Here is a 17,379-nt window from a genome sequence, read left to right as displayed (position 1 = left end):
GGTATCTAATCGATGGATTAGTGTGAACGACTGTTGGAAATAACTCCACTGGCCATGTGCCCAGAAAACCTTTGTAGGAGAAACCGCAGTATCATGTGAACTGCCCAAACTAGAAAAGAATATTGTGTAGCCACACTTAGCTAATTTGCTCCATGGCTAAGCAACCAAACTCACCAGTGTGTGCAGCAGGAGAGAGTGGTCCAGTACGTGAACCGGCTGGGGAGCAGACTGGTGAAGGTGCAGCAGAAGGGTGAGGAGAAGGTGAAGGACCAGCTGGAAGAAGGTGTGGTGAGGGTGAGGGTCCATGATGGGGAGAAGCAGCTGGACCTCCTTGTGGTACATGAGGTGAGGGTACAACGCCAGTATGGCGTGGGGTATGCGGAGAAAATGGAGATGGTGTGGAATTGCTTGGCTCACCCTGGCTGCCAGAAAGACCCAGGCTAGGTACTCCCTCACCGATTGACAGGTCATCTATTGTGCCAGAGAGGTCCTTCAGGGGGGGAAAAAAAAGGATAACTTTGCAAAACCCTGAAGTTTTGTATACCCTGTAATAACATACAATGGGGATGGGGGTTGGGGTGAGAGTTAGGGGCAAAAGAAAAGTGAAATGCATTTATTAAGCTGTGAATTAGACAAGTGCTCATCCTAGACTAAAAAACTGAATTAAACGAGCACATTGACGCCTCGTTCGCACCGCGTTTAGAACCATTCCAACTGACCACCTTTGCAACAAACGCAACCTTCTTACCCTTATCTTATTATTTTGAATGTAGTCTGTGACTGCTGGTTGCATCATTACTGGGAGCATGACTGCGCTACTGATGCAGTGCCCCCTGTAGTGTTTCCAGTAAGATGGTACTCATTTTGCCAACCTTGGAAGGGTGACAGGCTGAGTCAACCCACCTGGTGTTATTTATCAGCACGACAGGGGCTCAAACTCAAGACTAAGATCCTAAGCCAGCCACCTTAACAGACAAGCCAACATCAAGCTTTTACCTTCTTCCCCTAAACCACACCTTCAAAGCAAATGTATAGATGCGTTCTGTTCTTGCGTGTGGCAGCTTAGCTGCCGGGTAGCTATAATTTCTTGGAAGCGCGGCTGAGCCGCTGATGTTGTGCCCTTGTACCAGTACACTGGTACTCATTTTTGCCGACCTTGGAAGGATGACAGGCTGAGTCAACCCCACCTGGTGTTAATTCAGTGGAAAACAGTACTCAAACTCAGGACCCTAGGATCCTAAGCCAGCATAGATGTGTTAAACTCAATCAACAAACCATGGAAAATAATCATCCACGCGTACTCTCGAGCAACATACATAATCACGTTACTAGCTACGTTAGCCAACTTAATGGTGGTCATAATCACCTCTTATTCCTGGTTTGCCATTGTTACATTTTACTTTACTAGTACGGGCCCGTAGGTGCAACTTTATACTTACAGTTTTCATGCAGCCTCAAAAAATTGATTCCGACAAAAGAAGTGTTAATCATAGGTATTGAAGCATACAACTAATATTATGGGTATATATTACTAAAACTCTCATCTTGTATGTATGTATGTATGTATGCATGCATATATATATATATATATGTATGTATGTATGTTCCCGAAATTCAGCCAAAACGGTACACGATAGCACAAAAATTTTCGGCCCACCAAACTCACCATTCACCTGCGGTGTGCAGTATCAAGTTTCGTTCAAATCGGGCAACGAAAAAAGTTATTAAAAATTCAATTCCCGATTCAGTCAAGTACTCTTTGGAAGAATTTGATCAATGCAAACAACCTCAGCGGTATAGTTCACTGGAGCTATTGGTTCACGGAAAAAATATTTTCATGAAAAATATAAGTGACCACTATATTCGTTATTGTTGTGTGTCTGTCTGTCTCTCTGTCTGTCTGTCTGTCCCGAGCATAGCTCTGTGGGTTTTGATCCGATCCTGATGAAATTTTGGTGGGAGGTTTATATCATGATGTAGTTGTGTTTTCCTGAAAATGGGCATGGTGCACCCATTATGGGCAGAGCCACGCCCAAAAAAAACATGTGTTTTTAGGGGGTAGCCAATTTCAATTTGCATCTTCTCCTCGGGGTTTTGTCGAATCTGACAGGGGTTTCGGTATTTGGTTAGCCCAATGGCACCTGCATAGCCCCACGGAGCTCGATTTTTCATTTTCGTCCCAAAGTCAAGGGCACAAGGTCACGAACTTAGAAAATTGCGATTTTGACATAAAAAAAATTTCTTCTCCGAGGGGTTTGTCGAATCTGACAGGGGTTTTGGTATTTGGTTAGCCCAATGGCACCTGCATAGCCCCACAGAGCTCGATTTTTCATTTTCGTCCCAAGGTCAAGGCCACAAAGTCACGAACTTAGAAAATTGCGAATTGTGATTTTAGGGGGTCGCCGATTTTAATTTGCATCTTCTCTGAGGGGGGTTGTCGAATCTGACAGGGGTTTCGGTATTTGGTTAGCCCAATGGCACCTGCATAGCCCCATGGAGCTCGATTTTTCATTTTCGTCCCAAGGTCAAGGTCACAAGGTCACGAACTTAGAAATTTGCGATTTTGACATAAAAATCCATCTTCTCCGAGGGGTTTGTCGAATCTGGCAGGGGTTTCGGTATTTGGTTAGCCCAATGGCACCTGCATAGCCCCACTGAGCTCGATTTTTCATTTTCGTCCCAAGGTCAAACTGAGAAAATTGCAAATTTTGAAATAAAAATCATATGACCGCCCAAACTTTGAGAGCTAGGATGACAATATTTTTTTATGTATAATCTTGAGGTCATTCCCCACCTAAAGTCTTAAAGCCATTTTGCTCCATCTCGAACTCCTTGCTCGTGGCGCCCCCTTCAAGTTTGTTTTTACGCTGATTTCATCAAAGTATGGATAATCTGAGGAGTGTGAAATGCCATATAGCCTATATGACGTTATATTGTTCCTGGAATGTTCCAGAGGAAGTTTTGCACCAAAGGTCATAATCCTTGACCTTTGACCTTTAAAGTTCACAAAGGTAAAATTTTCAAAGTTGTGGGAATCGAACCGGGTTTTCGACCTTCTTCGACGAACTAACTCCAATAAGCTATAGCACGTATCCTGTTTTCTTATTTTAATGTCCACAACATTGTTTTGTGACCTTTAAAGGTTATGCAAAGGTCAAATTTTTAAAGTTGTTGAACGAAACCGGGTTTTCGACATTTTTGCAGCTAATAACCTGTCACTCGTACCACATCATGTTGATCATTCTTATAACTTGGTCAAACATTATCACATTGTCTCATCCTTGACTTCTGAAACAATCTCCATCGTCAAATACCGCTCGTGAACCATCGTCGTCTTCAGACTTGTCTTTTTATCTTGCCAAAACGAAGTTTTTGCAAGATATGTTCGTCAGCTTGTATGTTTTTTTTTGTTTTTGTTTGTTTGTCTGTAATCATGTATCGATCACTCTGCAGAGCACAGTTATCATTGGAAATTTTTGTAACTTCGCATATCAGAGGCCTATAGAGGTCCCTTTCAGCGCATAAAATTTTCAAGGTCAAGGTCAAAGGTCAAGGTCACTTTGTTGCAAATCAGGGGAGTCGACGAAACCCTTATTTTTTGAGTAATTTTGATCGGATCGTCTTCAAACTTCATGGGAATATAGTTCATGGTCTGGCGCTCAGCTGATTAATTTTTGATGGCGATCAGCCTTGACCTTCATGGTTAGCGCTGGAGGTCGAAAGTTTTTGACCTCAAGGTCAAATTTTGAAATCTTAGATACCATATCGAGTAATACCTCATATGAAAGCACTTGATAAGTGCTTTTGAGATCTGTCAAAAGTTTGATGCTATGACGTCATTTGATGACGTCATGACGAAAAAAACGGATTTTTAATAAAAATTTTATTTCCTCAGTTCTCATCAAAATCTCTTGATATTTCATGTACAACGGTCCTGGAGAGATACCATTAACCGTACGAAAATATAAAGGTCAAGGTCAAAGGTCGAGGTCACAAAAAGGTCAAGCATCAAGGTCGACGAAACCCTTATTTTTTGAGTAACTTTAATCGAATAAATAAGTCACTCATGTTCACATTTTGGCAAGATACTGGTCACCCTGGGGGTGACATTGGTTTATTTGTTTTCTTGAAATGATTTATTTTAAAATCTCAAACATTTAGAATAGACAAACAATGATTTATTTTTAAGCATAAAGTAAACTGCCATTTTGATCAAATACTTCCGTGTTCATTAATAAATAAAATTGTGTTTAGAAGATTACGCACAATTTCTTCGACTTTCTTTTCTCCATTTTTTTCTTCACATTGACGCTCAATATCAAGTTTCGTTTAAATCGGCCAACGAAAAAAAAAATCAATTACTGATTCAGTCAATTACTCTTCGGGAATATTTGATCAATGCAAACAACCTTAGTGGTATAATTCGCTGGAGCTATCTTTTTTGTTGTTTTTTTTAATTAGTAATTTTTTTATCAACTGCTGTCACAAAAGGAACCCAACGGGTTCACGGGTTGTCTCGTATATAGACATATACAAATATATATATATATACATATATATATATATATACATATATATACATATACAAATATATATATATATATATATATATATATATATATATATATATATATATATGTTCTTCTTCTTTCGGCTGCTCCCGTTCGGGCTCGCCACAGCGGATCATCCGTATGATCCGCATAGTGATTTGGCACATGTTTTACGCCGGATGCCTTTCCTGACGCAACCCTGGTCGCATCTTACAACACAGGGATATGGTACATCTATTTTAACCGGGGTATACATCGGCCCAGTACACTGGTACTCATTTTGCTGACCTCGGAAGGATGACAGGCTGAGTCAACCCCCTGGTGTATTAATTCAGTGGCCCAACGGGGCTTGAACTCAGGACCTTTTGGATCCCAAGCCGCTGCATAAACCACTGCGCCAACACCAGGCATATATATATATATATATATATATATATATATATATATATATATATATATATATATATATATATATATATATATATATATATATATATATATATATATATATATATCTCGAAACATCAGGAGTGTGATGAGCACTCCGCTGATCCCCATTGGACAACAGTCCACACCAAAGCATCGCCTCCAACACAGAGGCTTCGGCCCGGTGACTGTCAGAGTCAAACATTATATAGATGGTCATCATCAGCGAAACATCAAACAGAACCACCGATATGGATTTCGGCCATATTTGCCCTCATCAGGATGGTATACCGATAAATATCCAACCATCTGTTGCGGACTGTTGTCCAATGGGGATCAGCAGAGTGCTCGTCACACTCCTGATGTTTCGATTTTCCCGCTGGTCAAATCACGTGCCTTCTGGAGGAATGGTTTGCATTAGCAGAAACAATTGGCTGGGTGGCCGAGGGACGGTTGTTCTGCGTGGATTATGCAGTTTTACCGTGTGAGACATAATCCACGGTGATGCTCACTATAACAGTCAGGAGGTGCATCTGATGTGTGTGTGTGTGTGTGTGTGTGTATATATATATATATATATATATATGTTTTTTTTATTTATTTATTTATTTATTTATTTTTAAGTCAATAAACCACTTCACAAAATAATTCAAAACAATTTGTGATAACAACCTTGTGCATTAATCATACTAGGAGGAACTCCCCTCAGTGGGCATGTACTGTGGCATAGTCTTGGAAATGCACTTTATAATTTGTCATTTTTGAATTAATTTTATTGATCACAGCATATCATACTCCACAAGATAAAGGAAGACGATATGTAATACCAGCTACCACCAAAGGTGGTGCTATTTCCGCCACGTCAATTTTGGAGTTTTAGAAACATCCACATTTGATCCATTGTGGTAAGATTAATCGCATTCGCCATCAGTGCAGTGTTGTTTATTGATCGAATATTTTTGTTTTAAATCGCTATGTAATTCAGAATCGGGAGAGATCAAGTGCCAGTCAAACCACTTTTTCTTTCAGCAGAACCAAATCTTCTTCAAAATTCAAACAATTTGTCAAAGTGTACTTTGAAGTGTACACTTTTTGGTGTAAAAAAAAAGTGTAAAAAACTTTGTCATATTTAAAAAAAATTATCTTGCATCTAAATGCCTCAAAGTGAGAAGAAAAAAAAATCAGTTGTGTGAGAGCGGTACTGCACTGTGCGGTTGTGTGTTCAGCGAATGTGTTATTCCCATTTTGTACCGGTATTTATTGACTACTTTTTTTTGAAGAATACCTGCACACCATTACAAGCTTTAAAATCAAGACCTAAAGGGCAGGCAAATTGGCCACCATTTTGTGGGTCTTAAAAATGACATTTTTAGTCGTGCAAACAAACAATCACGTGTACCATGTCCTGTGATATTTGTGATAGAGGTACGGAGAGATGAGCAAGTCAGATTGCTTGATACTGCTTAAAAATGGCATGACATCGGAGTGCGAACGAGGTACAATTTTAATAAACAAACTAAACAAAAAAACACATTTACGCTTCCCTCACCGGAAGGCTCTGTGGACGCCCTTGCTGTCCAAGGTCCGCACGATTTGGCTTGCTAGCACCTTCCATTGCGGCTGCCCTGCCATCACCCGCCACACCAGGCCCTCGTCCATATGCTTCCTGGTTTGAACTGGTGCCCCCAGTGGCTCCCCAACCATAGCCATCATGTTGGGATGGTGCTCCAGCCTGACTACGTTGATAGTTGTCTGACTCAAACATTGACTGTGGAACCTGCTGCTGCTGCTGCTGCTGGGGCTGCGGTTGCGGTTGCTGTGATTGCTGCTGAGGCTGTTGCGGATGCTGTTGCTGCTGTGATTGTTGCTGTTGTTGTTGCTGTGACTGCTGTTGAACTTGTGGGTGTGGTTGCGGTGGCTGCTGCTGCTGCTGTTGCATGTACATTGAACCAGGGGGGTAGTACGGCCGCTGATGCTGTGGCATGTACTGGCTTGGAGGTGGGTATGGCTGCTGCGTAAACTGCCCATGTGCCACATATGGTTGCTGTGCATACGGTGCCGGCATGTGATGATTATACTGGATCTGAGCAGGCTGACCATACATACTGGGTGGTTGGGGACCATAAGGTCCAGGCTGTTGTGGTGCATACTGTGTGGGGCCCTGCTGCAAGCCATAAGGACCAGGGGGGCGACCATAATAACCCTGTGGTCGTTGTTGCATGTAGCTTGCAACAGCTTGCTGCCCATACTGGGGCAGCATTTCCTATGGGGGCGGGGGGGGGGGTAGAATAAATGCATAAATAAATTCTCCAATAACGATTATTTAGCTTTGTTGCAAGAAACTTTTCATAGCATATTTCATCTCAAAAAAGCAAACGAGTGCAGATCATCCATAGTTTTGGAAATCTCCTTCATTGTATGGTGTTGCAGGAACCCTAAATATGCTGTTTATTCTCTTTGTACTTCGGTAATAAAAGTCATTTTTAAATGTAAAAGGATGTAGGGATGATGTGACAAAAATTATGTAAACAAGGTAGGGATATTCACAATAAATTATCATGTGAAACCATCCCTAAATCTTTCGTTGAAGAGTGGTTGTTGCCAATCCATCCATACATCCTTCCACAATGATATTGCTGATCATTTCCATTCATGAATTTGACCAGTGAGATATTTTAAACTGTTAAGCACACGCACGCACTTTTACATTTCTTAAAATGTTTAATTTACTTGTTTCTGCACTTTAAAAAGTAATATGCTTGAGAATTTCCTTTTGATTACACTTGTCGATTACGTGTGAAAACACTTGGCATTAGTCGGGCTATTATATAATGGGCAGCAATAACGTTCCACCATTAACCACACCCGCATAGGTGTGATTGGCCCTTCGCCAATTGCGTCACCGTGTGCTGCCCCCCATCTGGCTGATTGACGGGAATTGTCCTGCCTATCCCCTCCTGGGCCTTCATTGCCCTAATCTAGTGCACATAGGTATGCGGCTTTGCTTATTTTTTGGAATCCTTTCAAGTTATGAAAATTTCTAATGGCATTAGACTTTCCCCACTCTAAAATACAGTCGATTCATGTTTAACCCTTCGCCAGTACTGAGTTAAAAACTATTTTATTTGGCGATCTGAAAAGAATAAGAATAAGAATTATTAAAAACCTGGTGTTGGCTTAGCGGTTAGGGTGTTGGCTTGGGATCCGAGGGTCCTGAATTCAAGCTCCGTTTGCCGCTGAATTAACACCAGGTGGGGTTTATTCAGCCTGTCATCCTTCCGAGGTCAGCGAAATGAGTATCGGTGTAGCAGCCAAAAAGGCTGCACACGAAGGGAAGGGGTATGGACGGATTGATTAAATCTGGTATTGGTGTAGCGCAGGCATGATGGGCCGAATGGCCTCCTTCTGCACCTTAATTCCTTGTAAATCCTTGAAAGAAGAATTAGTAACGGGCTGTTTTGGATCTGTCGGTTTTGTAACTCTAACGATACTGTTCAAGATTTCATGAATGTTGTTGGATGTGAAATCCTCTGCAGCCAACTGGTCGGTTACCTTATTAGGTTTATACGTGTGTCTCGATAGATTATTTTGACGGCTTGCGTTATATTAAACCCTTGCAATGCCCATGCCATCCCACATCGGAAGTCCACCGACTTCCTGATAACACACTTGTTATTTCTCTCTCCATGTTTTAACAAACCCCATTTGCACTTTTGATCAAATGGCAATGAGACTTGATATAAATGCTTTTAACGCACGGCTGCTATGCAAATGGTGCCGGCATGTGACGATTGTAATAGACCTGAGTTCAATGATGGCGTGATAAGTGCAATAGCTTTGAATTAGAAAAAAAAAAAGGTCACGAAGAAAAGGCAGTGATATTGAAGAAGCACCGACATATAAATATAAATATATATATATATATATATATTTTTTTTTTAACTTGCTCCTCAAGCTCCCCCTTCTGACTGCATACGACAGATCCAAGAAAGAAAAACGAAAACAAACGACACCAAAAAATTAAGTTGTTGATTGTCATCTTAAAACTATGCAAATCGGTAACATTTTCAAGGTTGTAACTGAAATCTCTGAGTTAAGAGGAAAGCAACTGTTTGCTTATTTATTTATGTTGGCACCAACGCATGTTATTTCGTACTGCATAATCTAGGTAGCTGTTTCCTTACATCGACGCTTGAAACACATTAAACAGAGCCTTTGAAAGTGTGCGTAACCTGGTCAAAAGTGCAAAAGCTTTTGCTTGGTTATTAAATTTAATCCAACGACCTGCTCGAGTTGGGAAGAAGTTGTCAGTGCCTTGCTGTTTGGCGAAGAAAGATGGACGAGGAATATCTCCGTTGACATGAGATGTAACCCCCACAGGAATAAGTGCTTCAACAGTCATACGAAGACCGAGTAGCTTTCTCACCCCTCCCCATCTATTCTCTTTAATCATCCCCATATCCCACACGACAACAACCGCTCCCCCTTCTTTTGCTTCCTTTGAATCAATGAGCTTAAAAAAAGAAAATTCATTCCTGACATTGTGCAATGCAAAAGAACAATAATAATTTATTTTTTTAAATCTGCCTCTCCTGAACTTTTCTTCCCCATTAAATCATATGTTGCTTAAGGTTACATGGAGATTTCCACCAGCACCCCCTCCCCCTGACTCCCCCACTCCCCAAACCTTCTCCAACCCTCAAGTCCTTACACTTGGAAAGATACTTGACATGTAAATAATGGAAGACAAGAATAAACCAAGTGCAGGTCTTGTTTGAAAAGCCAAAGATCACATCAATCAAAGGAAACGACACAACACCAGCCGGGCATGGGCCCCACCTGCTGCTGTGAGTAGAGACCGGTGGGTGCTCCGGACGGCCTGCCCTGTAACGTTGGGTGTTGGTGAGTGGTCTGAGAGCTATAGACCCCATCACCCGTGAGCTCTCGGCCAGGGAAGCCACCTTGCTGAACCTCATCTATCGCCGGACTACCCGGTACCCCAACGAACGGCCCTCCGACACCGCTGTACACTTGTCCCCTGCGGCCAGCTTCCAGGGGCACCACCTGCATCAACAGAAACAATAGAAATACAACAGAATGAGCGATGGATACTCATCCATCAGCTGCTGCAACAACAACAAAAATTGATGTTGATACAATGACCGTAGACCCTGTTAAGAGCCATCAACACATTGTGTAAAAATACCAAAATTGTGAACTCCCCCAACCCGATCCCCAATACACACCATTTGTGACGTTATCATGAGCCCATGCTGCTCATCATACAGCGATTGCCCAACTACCCCTTAATATTTTAATAACGATTCACTCATGGTATGTGACAACAAAATAGCATCTTGCTCATTCACAGGCAGAGGCATTGCATCATCTAGTATGCCTGTGGATGTGAAGTAGGGTGTTCCTTCTGGTCTCACATGAACATTAAAACATCCCAATTTCCATGGTTTTTAGAATCCATAAGTGTGACCAAAGCTTTTCTTTTTTACCTCCCTTAACCCACTACAAATACAACTCTTATAGAGTTTACAGGTTTTCCTTCCACTTCTGTGATTGAGAGTTTGCGGCTGTATCCATCTTGTTCACCGCCCATGTCCTCCCCAAACCTTCATTTTTCCCAATGTTCCTTATCCCTCCAAGTCTCCCTCTAATTTGTCCCTCAGCCTTGCTGTTGGTGTGTTCCCCTGGCCCCTCTTCCCTTTGTTGCATTCCGTCCTGGTCCGTTCTGTGATTATAGCTCCTCAATAAGCAGGCAGTGTACACAGTAAAACTAGACCGGCACACGGTAGCACGCACACCTCCACCAGGCTGAACAGTTTACATTTTGTATCCCACTTGTCAGCTGGATCTGGATCCAGACCTGAACCAAAATGTAATCGGCTTGTTCTTGCCACCCACCCAACTTATTCACCACGTTTTGCTATAATCCGTCCAAAACCTTTTGAAATATATCATGATAAGTATCGTTTTTGGCCTCATCTCTCAAAGTGAAGAATCAAATGAAAATAAATTATCGTATTCAAATCCATATCTTCACCAAAATCGATTCAATTCACCATTGGCACACACCCAACGTGTCCACCAACTGTTGTCCGAATCCGTCCATAACTTTTTGAGATATCCTGCTCACAAACAGGGGTGAAAACAACCTCTGACCAGCATTGGTGGCGGAGGTAAAACCGACAAAGGATACTTCATTGGAAAACATGTAAAGAGAAAACGAGAAAACATCTTAAAGAGCAAAGCCCGTCCACATCTACTTTGTACTTGAGTAAACTTGACGAAAAGAAAAATTAATTTAAAAAAAATTGAATGTAAACTTCAACGTCAAAAAGTGTCCTCCGTATTCTTTCAAAAAAAGGTTTGTTGAATATTTGAAGGCAAAAAAGGAAACACGGAAACGATTACAAGACCCGGCTGTCTCACTTTATGCAAATGACGGACAAAGAAGGCCTATTTGTACTAAATGTGGCTTCGTCCTTTTAATCCAAACCCTAATTAGTCTTCTCCATATTCTCAAGATAAAGGTCAGTTGAAATTTGATAACAAAAGTTCAAATGGTTAAAAAGAAAAAAAAAAAAAAAAAAAATAAAACATGCCCCGACGAGACATGAACATACACCTTAAACCTCAAAATAAAAAATAAACTGCAGTAAAAAAAAAAAAAACTTTTAAATACACAAAAGATTTTAAAAATACATTTCACGAAGACCAAAACAACTGCAGATTCATGATAACGTGTTATAATCATCCGCAGATTACCAATACTTACTGCAACTTCAGGGGGGAAAAAAAAACAAAAAAGGCCAAAGAAATGTAAATAGACAAATGTTTATCGATAGGTTAAGAAAACAGATCGGTATGTTCGTTCGCTCGCTCAAACCCCATGGATTTCTCATTCACGTCGAAAGCCACATATTTTGGTTAGCATACACCTTCGATTGTTCAGCGTGCTCATGTGGATGATCTAGAAAGGACAACTTTTGCAGAAAGCTTTTAAAATGCTGAGCCAATGTATTGTTGTCGACCCTGATAGTTCAGGATGTTGTGGAGCACTTCTATGAATTACCAGATACAAGACAAGCAGTGGTTGCAGTCTTCTCCGTATCAGCAGTTCCATAATAACCTTGAAAAGTGCCAAAAGGCATCAAAATGACATTCAACAGGAAAACAAGACGCATTTCTCAAAACTAAAGCAAGGTTAAACCCCGTTATAGATTTATTTTCAAGTATTTAGCAATAAAACGACGAAACAACTTCTGCCGGAAAAGCAACACTTCCATAATGGACTGGAGCACGCAGAAGCCGCAAAAGAGGAACGCATGCAAAAAAATTTGCAGACATCACGTGGCAGCTGTTCCAAGCAGTGATAAGACAGTGGATGGGGGGGGGGGGGACAAATAAATAAATAGACCACGTTGCGAGGTGGAGAAGCAACTTGTGAGAAATGCTTCAAGTGAGAAAAGCAAAGAGCACAATGTTGGGGCAAAAAGGAAAGTTGCAATCCGAATGTGTTGCAGCTAGTCTTTCAATTATTTGCTCTGCTGGACCACACCAAAACCGCTCTCAGCCATTTCAATTTGCACAATATCAAAGCATAACATCCCTAAAGAATGAAATATTGTGGAGCACCGACTCCTACGACTACAACAATTATAATCGACGTGCAAGTAAAATGCTGCGGCAATGGTTTTTATCATGAAACAACCAGCAGAAGATGGTGTTAGGGGCTGCAGCAAGCAGCATTCACACCAGTTGCTCAGGGCATTGGTCGCCTTGCCGATGAATCAAGGCGTCATTTGCTACTCGGCAGCATCTTCGATATCTAAACGCACTGTTGTTTCAGTAAAAGTTTATTAAAGAAAAAAGCTGGACTTACGAGTCGGTAAAGCTGACATTTCGGCAAGAATCCACTCGCCTTGGTCACGGCACATGTTCAACTGAAGAAGCAGCTTAAGAATCACCATGTGACCTCTGTTGGTGATATTGCTAGTCTGTCTGTAGGCCAATCCGGGCGTCACGTGACGGTTGCAGACGGCGTGGAAGAGATGTTATAGTTTTGACGGATGAAATCGCAAACCGCTCTTTTCCTTGAGAGATGGTGATTCAACGCTTTCCCAAATGGATTCCTTTATACCTCAAGCAAATCACTTATTTTTTTTTTCCTCTGTCTAAGATGACCACTTGACTGGGATCAAAGCTGTGACCATGCAGGCTCAAGTCCATATATACTACACAGCAGAGTTCAAAGCCTCTTCATAAGCTGTCTGAGAAAGTGAGAAGATCCTTTTCCATGTTTGGCATCGTTACATCATATAAACCCTGCAGACTTCGACAAAGACAGTTAGTTCATGTTATGGACAACGTCCAGAAGGATAAGCAACATGATTTGGTGTATGGCATCAGATGTAGAGACCCAACATGCATTGAGACCTACATGGGAGAAACTCGGCAAACCCTGATGGGCCCGTATGAACCAAAATAGTCATCTAGCTCATGAAGAGGCTTTGAACTCTGCTGTACAGTATATACGGACTTGAACCTGCATGGTCACAGTTTTGATCCCAGTCAAGTGGTCATCTTAGACAGAGAAAAAAAGTGGTCTGCTCGGAGTGTAAAGGAATCCATTTGGTAAAGTGTTGAATCACCAGACTTCCAAATCTGATGAGTCATCTCAATCATTGGCAAAAAAGTCAGTATTTATTTCTGACCAAAAAAAAGGAAAGCATTGACCAATATTACCACCTGAAATGTTCCGACAGGCCATCATAGGATCTTGAAGCTATGGGCCATGTCGTGGGTGTCCATCACTGATATCATGGAGGCTTTGGTGCTTAATTGTCCTTGTAGGCAAGCCTTGATGTAATATAACAGTGCCTCATATCAGGTCGCCCTCTACATGCCAGATTGAGGCAGCGCCATGGAGCACCAACATTGTCACTTTCACCCTCACCGACGATGCTTCAGATACAGAGAATGACTTGTTTTATGTTCAGCTTGAACTGCAAATTACAGGGCGTTCCAAAAAGACCTGGACAACTTTGGTTGTTAATATAGTTAATACAACAAATGATATCACAATACCCTTTTGTTTTATGATACAGAAACTCAGAAGGTTTTCTTGATTTTCAGGTCTGGTGGTTTAATGAAAAAGAAAATGGCGATTCGACAGGAGAAATCTCAGTGCGTCGAATGGTTCAGAGACAAGATCCGACATGCAAATTCAGCGTAACTTCCGTACAAGGCATGGAAGGAATCCACCATCGCGGACTAGTACCAGAGAGTGGCACAAGAGATTTAAGGAGACTGGAAGTTGCCAAACAGAAAAGTAGCGGTCGACCAAGCACAAGTGCAGCAGACGCTGAAAAGGTGCGTGAATCATTTCTACAAAGTCCCAGAAGATCAATTTGACGTGCACCCAGAGAACTGGGACTACGAACCACCACTGTACACAGGATTTTGCATAAAGTGAAGCTTTATGACTAATAGGTGCAGATTCTGCAGGAACTCAAAGCAAATGACGGACTCAAAATGCAAGGCGTTTGCTTTGGAAATGCTGTCACATTGAGGATGACGAAGATTACCTGAAAAAGGTAATGTTCATAGACGAAGCTTGCTTTCATGTATCGGGGAGGGTCAACCGGCACAATGTGAGGATCTGGGGCTCTGAAAACACCTATGTGGTCATTGAACACATACGTGACAGTCCAAAGGTCAATGTGTGGTGTGGCCTTCTCCATGACCACTTGGTGGGTCCGCTTTTCTTTGTGGAGGACGCAGTGACCTCAATAATTTACATGAACATGTTTGGAAGGATTTGCCGAAACAGATTGAAGACCTGCAACTCGTTATCATTTTTCAACAGGACAGCAATCCTCGAGCCGTCCTGAATGAAAAATTTCCAGGTCGCTGGATTGGCTGAGACAGACCAACCGCCTGGCCCCCATGATCAAAGGACATAACCCCAGTTGATTTTTTTTTCTGTTTGGGCGGGGGGGGGGGGGGTTGTCAAAGATGTTGGCTGTAACACCAAGGTGGCAAACCTGCAGGATCTTCATTCTCACATCACAGCAACATGCTCAATGGTGGATGCAAACATGCTGAGCCGAACATGGCAAGAACACGTGCACGGCCTTGATGTCCTGCGCATGACAAATGGAGCTCATATTGAAGTGTATTGATGGTGGGCCACAAAACTTTATGAGTTTCTACATCAAATAAACCAAAGGGTATCGTCGTATCATTTGTGGTTCAAAATATATTAACAAGCTAAATTGTCCAGGTCTTTGTGGAACACCCTGTATGTCTACTCCTTGACATGATCAGCAACCAACTTTTGGAGGATTCCAACGCCATGTGTGGAATGGGCCACCGTGGCGAGGACAAACATTTGGCTCTGGCATGAAGAATGGTAATTCTCTCTTTATGGTTTTGACAGTTTTCCGCTTGTTCTCTCCGTTTAGATTATTTGTGGCAACAGATGAAAATCTATCGCTTCACAGGCATCTCATATGGGTAAAGAACAGAGCCACATGCTGGCTCATGACATTCTGATGTGAATGTCAAACAGTGTTAACAGGGGAACAGAAGCTCTGGCCAATCCCGATGGTACTGGACAAAATCGGTCTGTGGCATTGGAGGGGCTTTCATAAAGGTGATGTAAACGACACACTCACAAATCCTCCAAGACCGGACACCATTGTTTCTTAAAAACACGCGAATCAATAATGACCAACAAAATGCATAAATGTATTTATATTTCTATGGATGCCTCATTATGCTTTGTGGGCACGTCTTTTGACAAATTGTGAATACCTCATTTATGGGGATTTTGAACACCCTACATAATTAATGTGAACCAACAAAGTAAGGTGGGTACAGAAAGAAAGAGAGTTTGGTGAGCAGGGCAGGGTGCCAGACCGTGTCAAAAGCACGCGATATGTCGAGGGATATGGTTCTGGTTTCATGTCCGGCATTGAGGACCTCCATCCATTGTTGGAAGAGCAGAAGCTGCATATCCAGGGTAGAGTGACTTGGTCTGAAACCAAATTGATGATCGGAAATCAGGCCATTGGAGAAGAGGAAGGATTTAATGTCTGAAGCGATGATGGATTCCGTAACCTTGCTGATGATTGGGAGAAGGTTGATTGGTCTGTAGTTGCAGGGATCCATTTTTGCACCTTTTTTGTGCAGGGCAGTAATATTTGCTGATTTTCAAGCAGATGGCAGATGACCTTGAGCAAACGAGAGGGTGAATAGAACAGAGAGGGTGAGCAAGAGCAGAGGAGCATATTTTTAGCACACGTGGGCTGATGCCTTCTGGACCGGTTGCAGAATCCGAGTCGAGGTTTGACAGCAAACTCTCCACTTTGTCAGAAGAAAAGGATACGGAGTCCAGGGATAGTTGGGTGTGACTGGGTAAGGTGGGTACAGAAAACGATGGGTTTGGGACACAAGATTTAGATGCAAACACCAAGTTTAGGCATTCAGCCTTTTCACGTGTGGCATCAGCAGTGCGGCCATTTGAGGTAAGGGAGGGGATGGAGGGGGAACATACACCAGAAACAGATTTGATGAGATGCCACCAAGATTTGGAAGAGGAAGAGAGGTTTGAGGGTTCAGACTTGAGCTCGGAATGATGTTTTCTGGCTCTCCTGAGGGTACATACACACTTGTTCCAAGCTTTGTAGAAGGAACTGAGATTACCCTCAGTGGAGTTTGCTTCCATGAGGCAAAGGCAAGTTGTTTCAGGACAACTGCCTCACCACAAGCTTCAGTGAACCAAGGGCGGGAGTAAAGGTAGGCCAACTGAACATGAGAGGGGATAAATTTGTGCATGAGGGAGAGCAAGTTTCTTTGAAAGAATTCCCAGGATGAGTTGATGTTGGAGAAAGTAGCGATGGGAGACCAGTCGAGAAGTTTGACGGCTGCTTGGAGACCCTGCCAGCCAGCCTGAGTGAAATGCCAAATTTGACGGTGCTGAGGTAGTTCTCCAATAACAGCCAGAGAGATGTCCACTTTCACAAGCACGTGGTCAGAAGAACCGATTGCAGCAGAGGAAGAACAGCAGATATTTTCAGGAAAAATTGTCAAAATCAGATCCAGAAGAGATGGAGTGCTGTTGGTTGAGATCCGAGTCGGGAAGTTGACTGATTTAGTCCAAATGAGTCGCAGAAATCTTTTATTGAAGTGCCATGACAGGTGAGAGAGGTACCCCACACCTAGCCAACTGGCGTGATGACAATTGAGGTCACCACATATGAGGAAGAGAGAGTTTGGATGAGAAGGTAGAAGTTGGTCCATGTTTTCGGATAGCGAGGTGTAAATGGAGTCATCACTGTTTGGTGGACGGTACAGTACACATATAAACATGAGGTGGGAGTGG

At 42.3% G+C, this 17,379-nt stretch overlaps 1 protein-coding gene across 3 annotated transcripts in view; it reads right to left on the bottom strand.

The window, feature by feature from the left end:
* Positions 1-17,379, bottom strand: part of LOC147010513 (AT-rich interactive domain-containing protein 1A-like) — a 123,355-nt gene that overhangs the window by 80,202 nt on the left and 25,774 nt on the right. For all 3 annotated transcript variants that reach the window (XM_085859396.1, XM_085859394.1, XM_085859395.1), the window contains exons 2-4: positions 9,816-10,040; positions 6,526-7,239; positions 175-490 (exon numbers count right to left, since the gene is read on the bottom strand). In XM_085859396.1, the coding sequence (XP_085715522.1) occupies positions 175-490; positions 6,526-7,239; positions 9,816-10,040 (1,255 nt within the window). The remainder of the gene's footprint in view (positions 1-174; positions 491-6,525; positions 7,240-9,815; positions 10,041-17,379) is intronic.

This window comes from Eptatretus burgeri, chromosome 16, assembly GCF_056783735.1.
Source record: "Eptatretus burgeri isolate ZD-2024b chromosome 16, Ebu_testis_v1, whole genome shotgun sequence".
NCBI classification, from domain to species: Eukaryota; Metazoa; Chordata; class Myxini; order Myxiniformes; family Myxinidae; genus Eptatretus; species Eptatretus burgeri.
The sequence above is the reverse complement of the archived record's forward strand: the minus strand, read 5'-3'. Positions and strand labels throughout refer to the sequence as shown.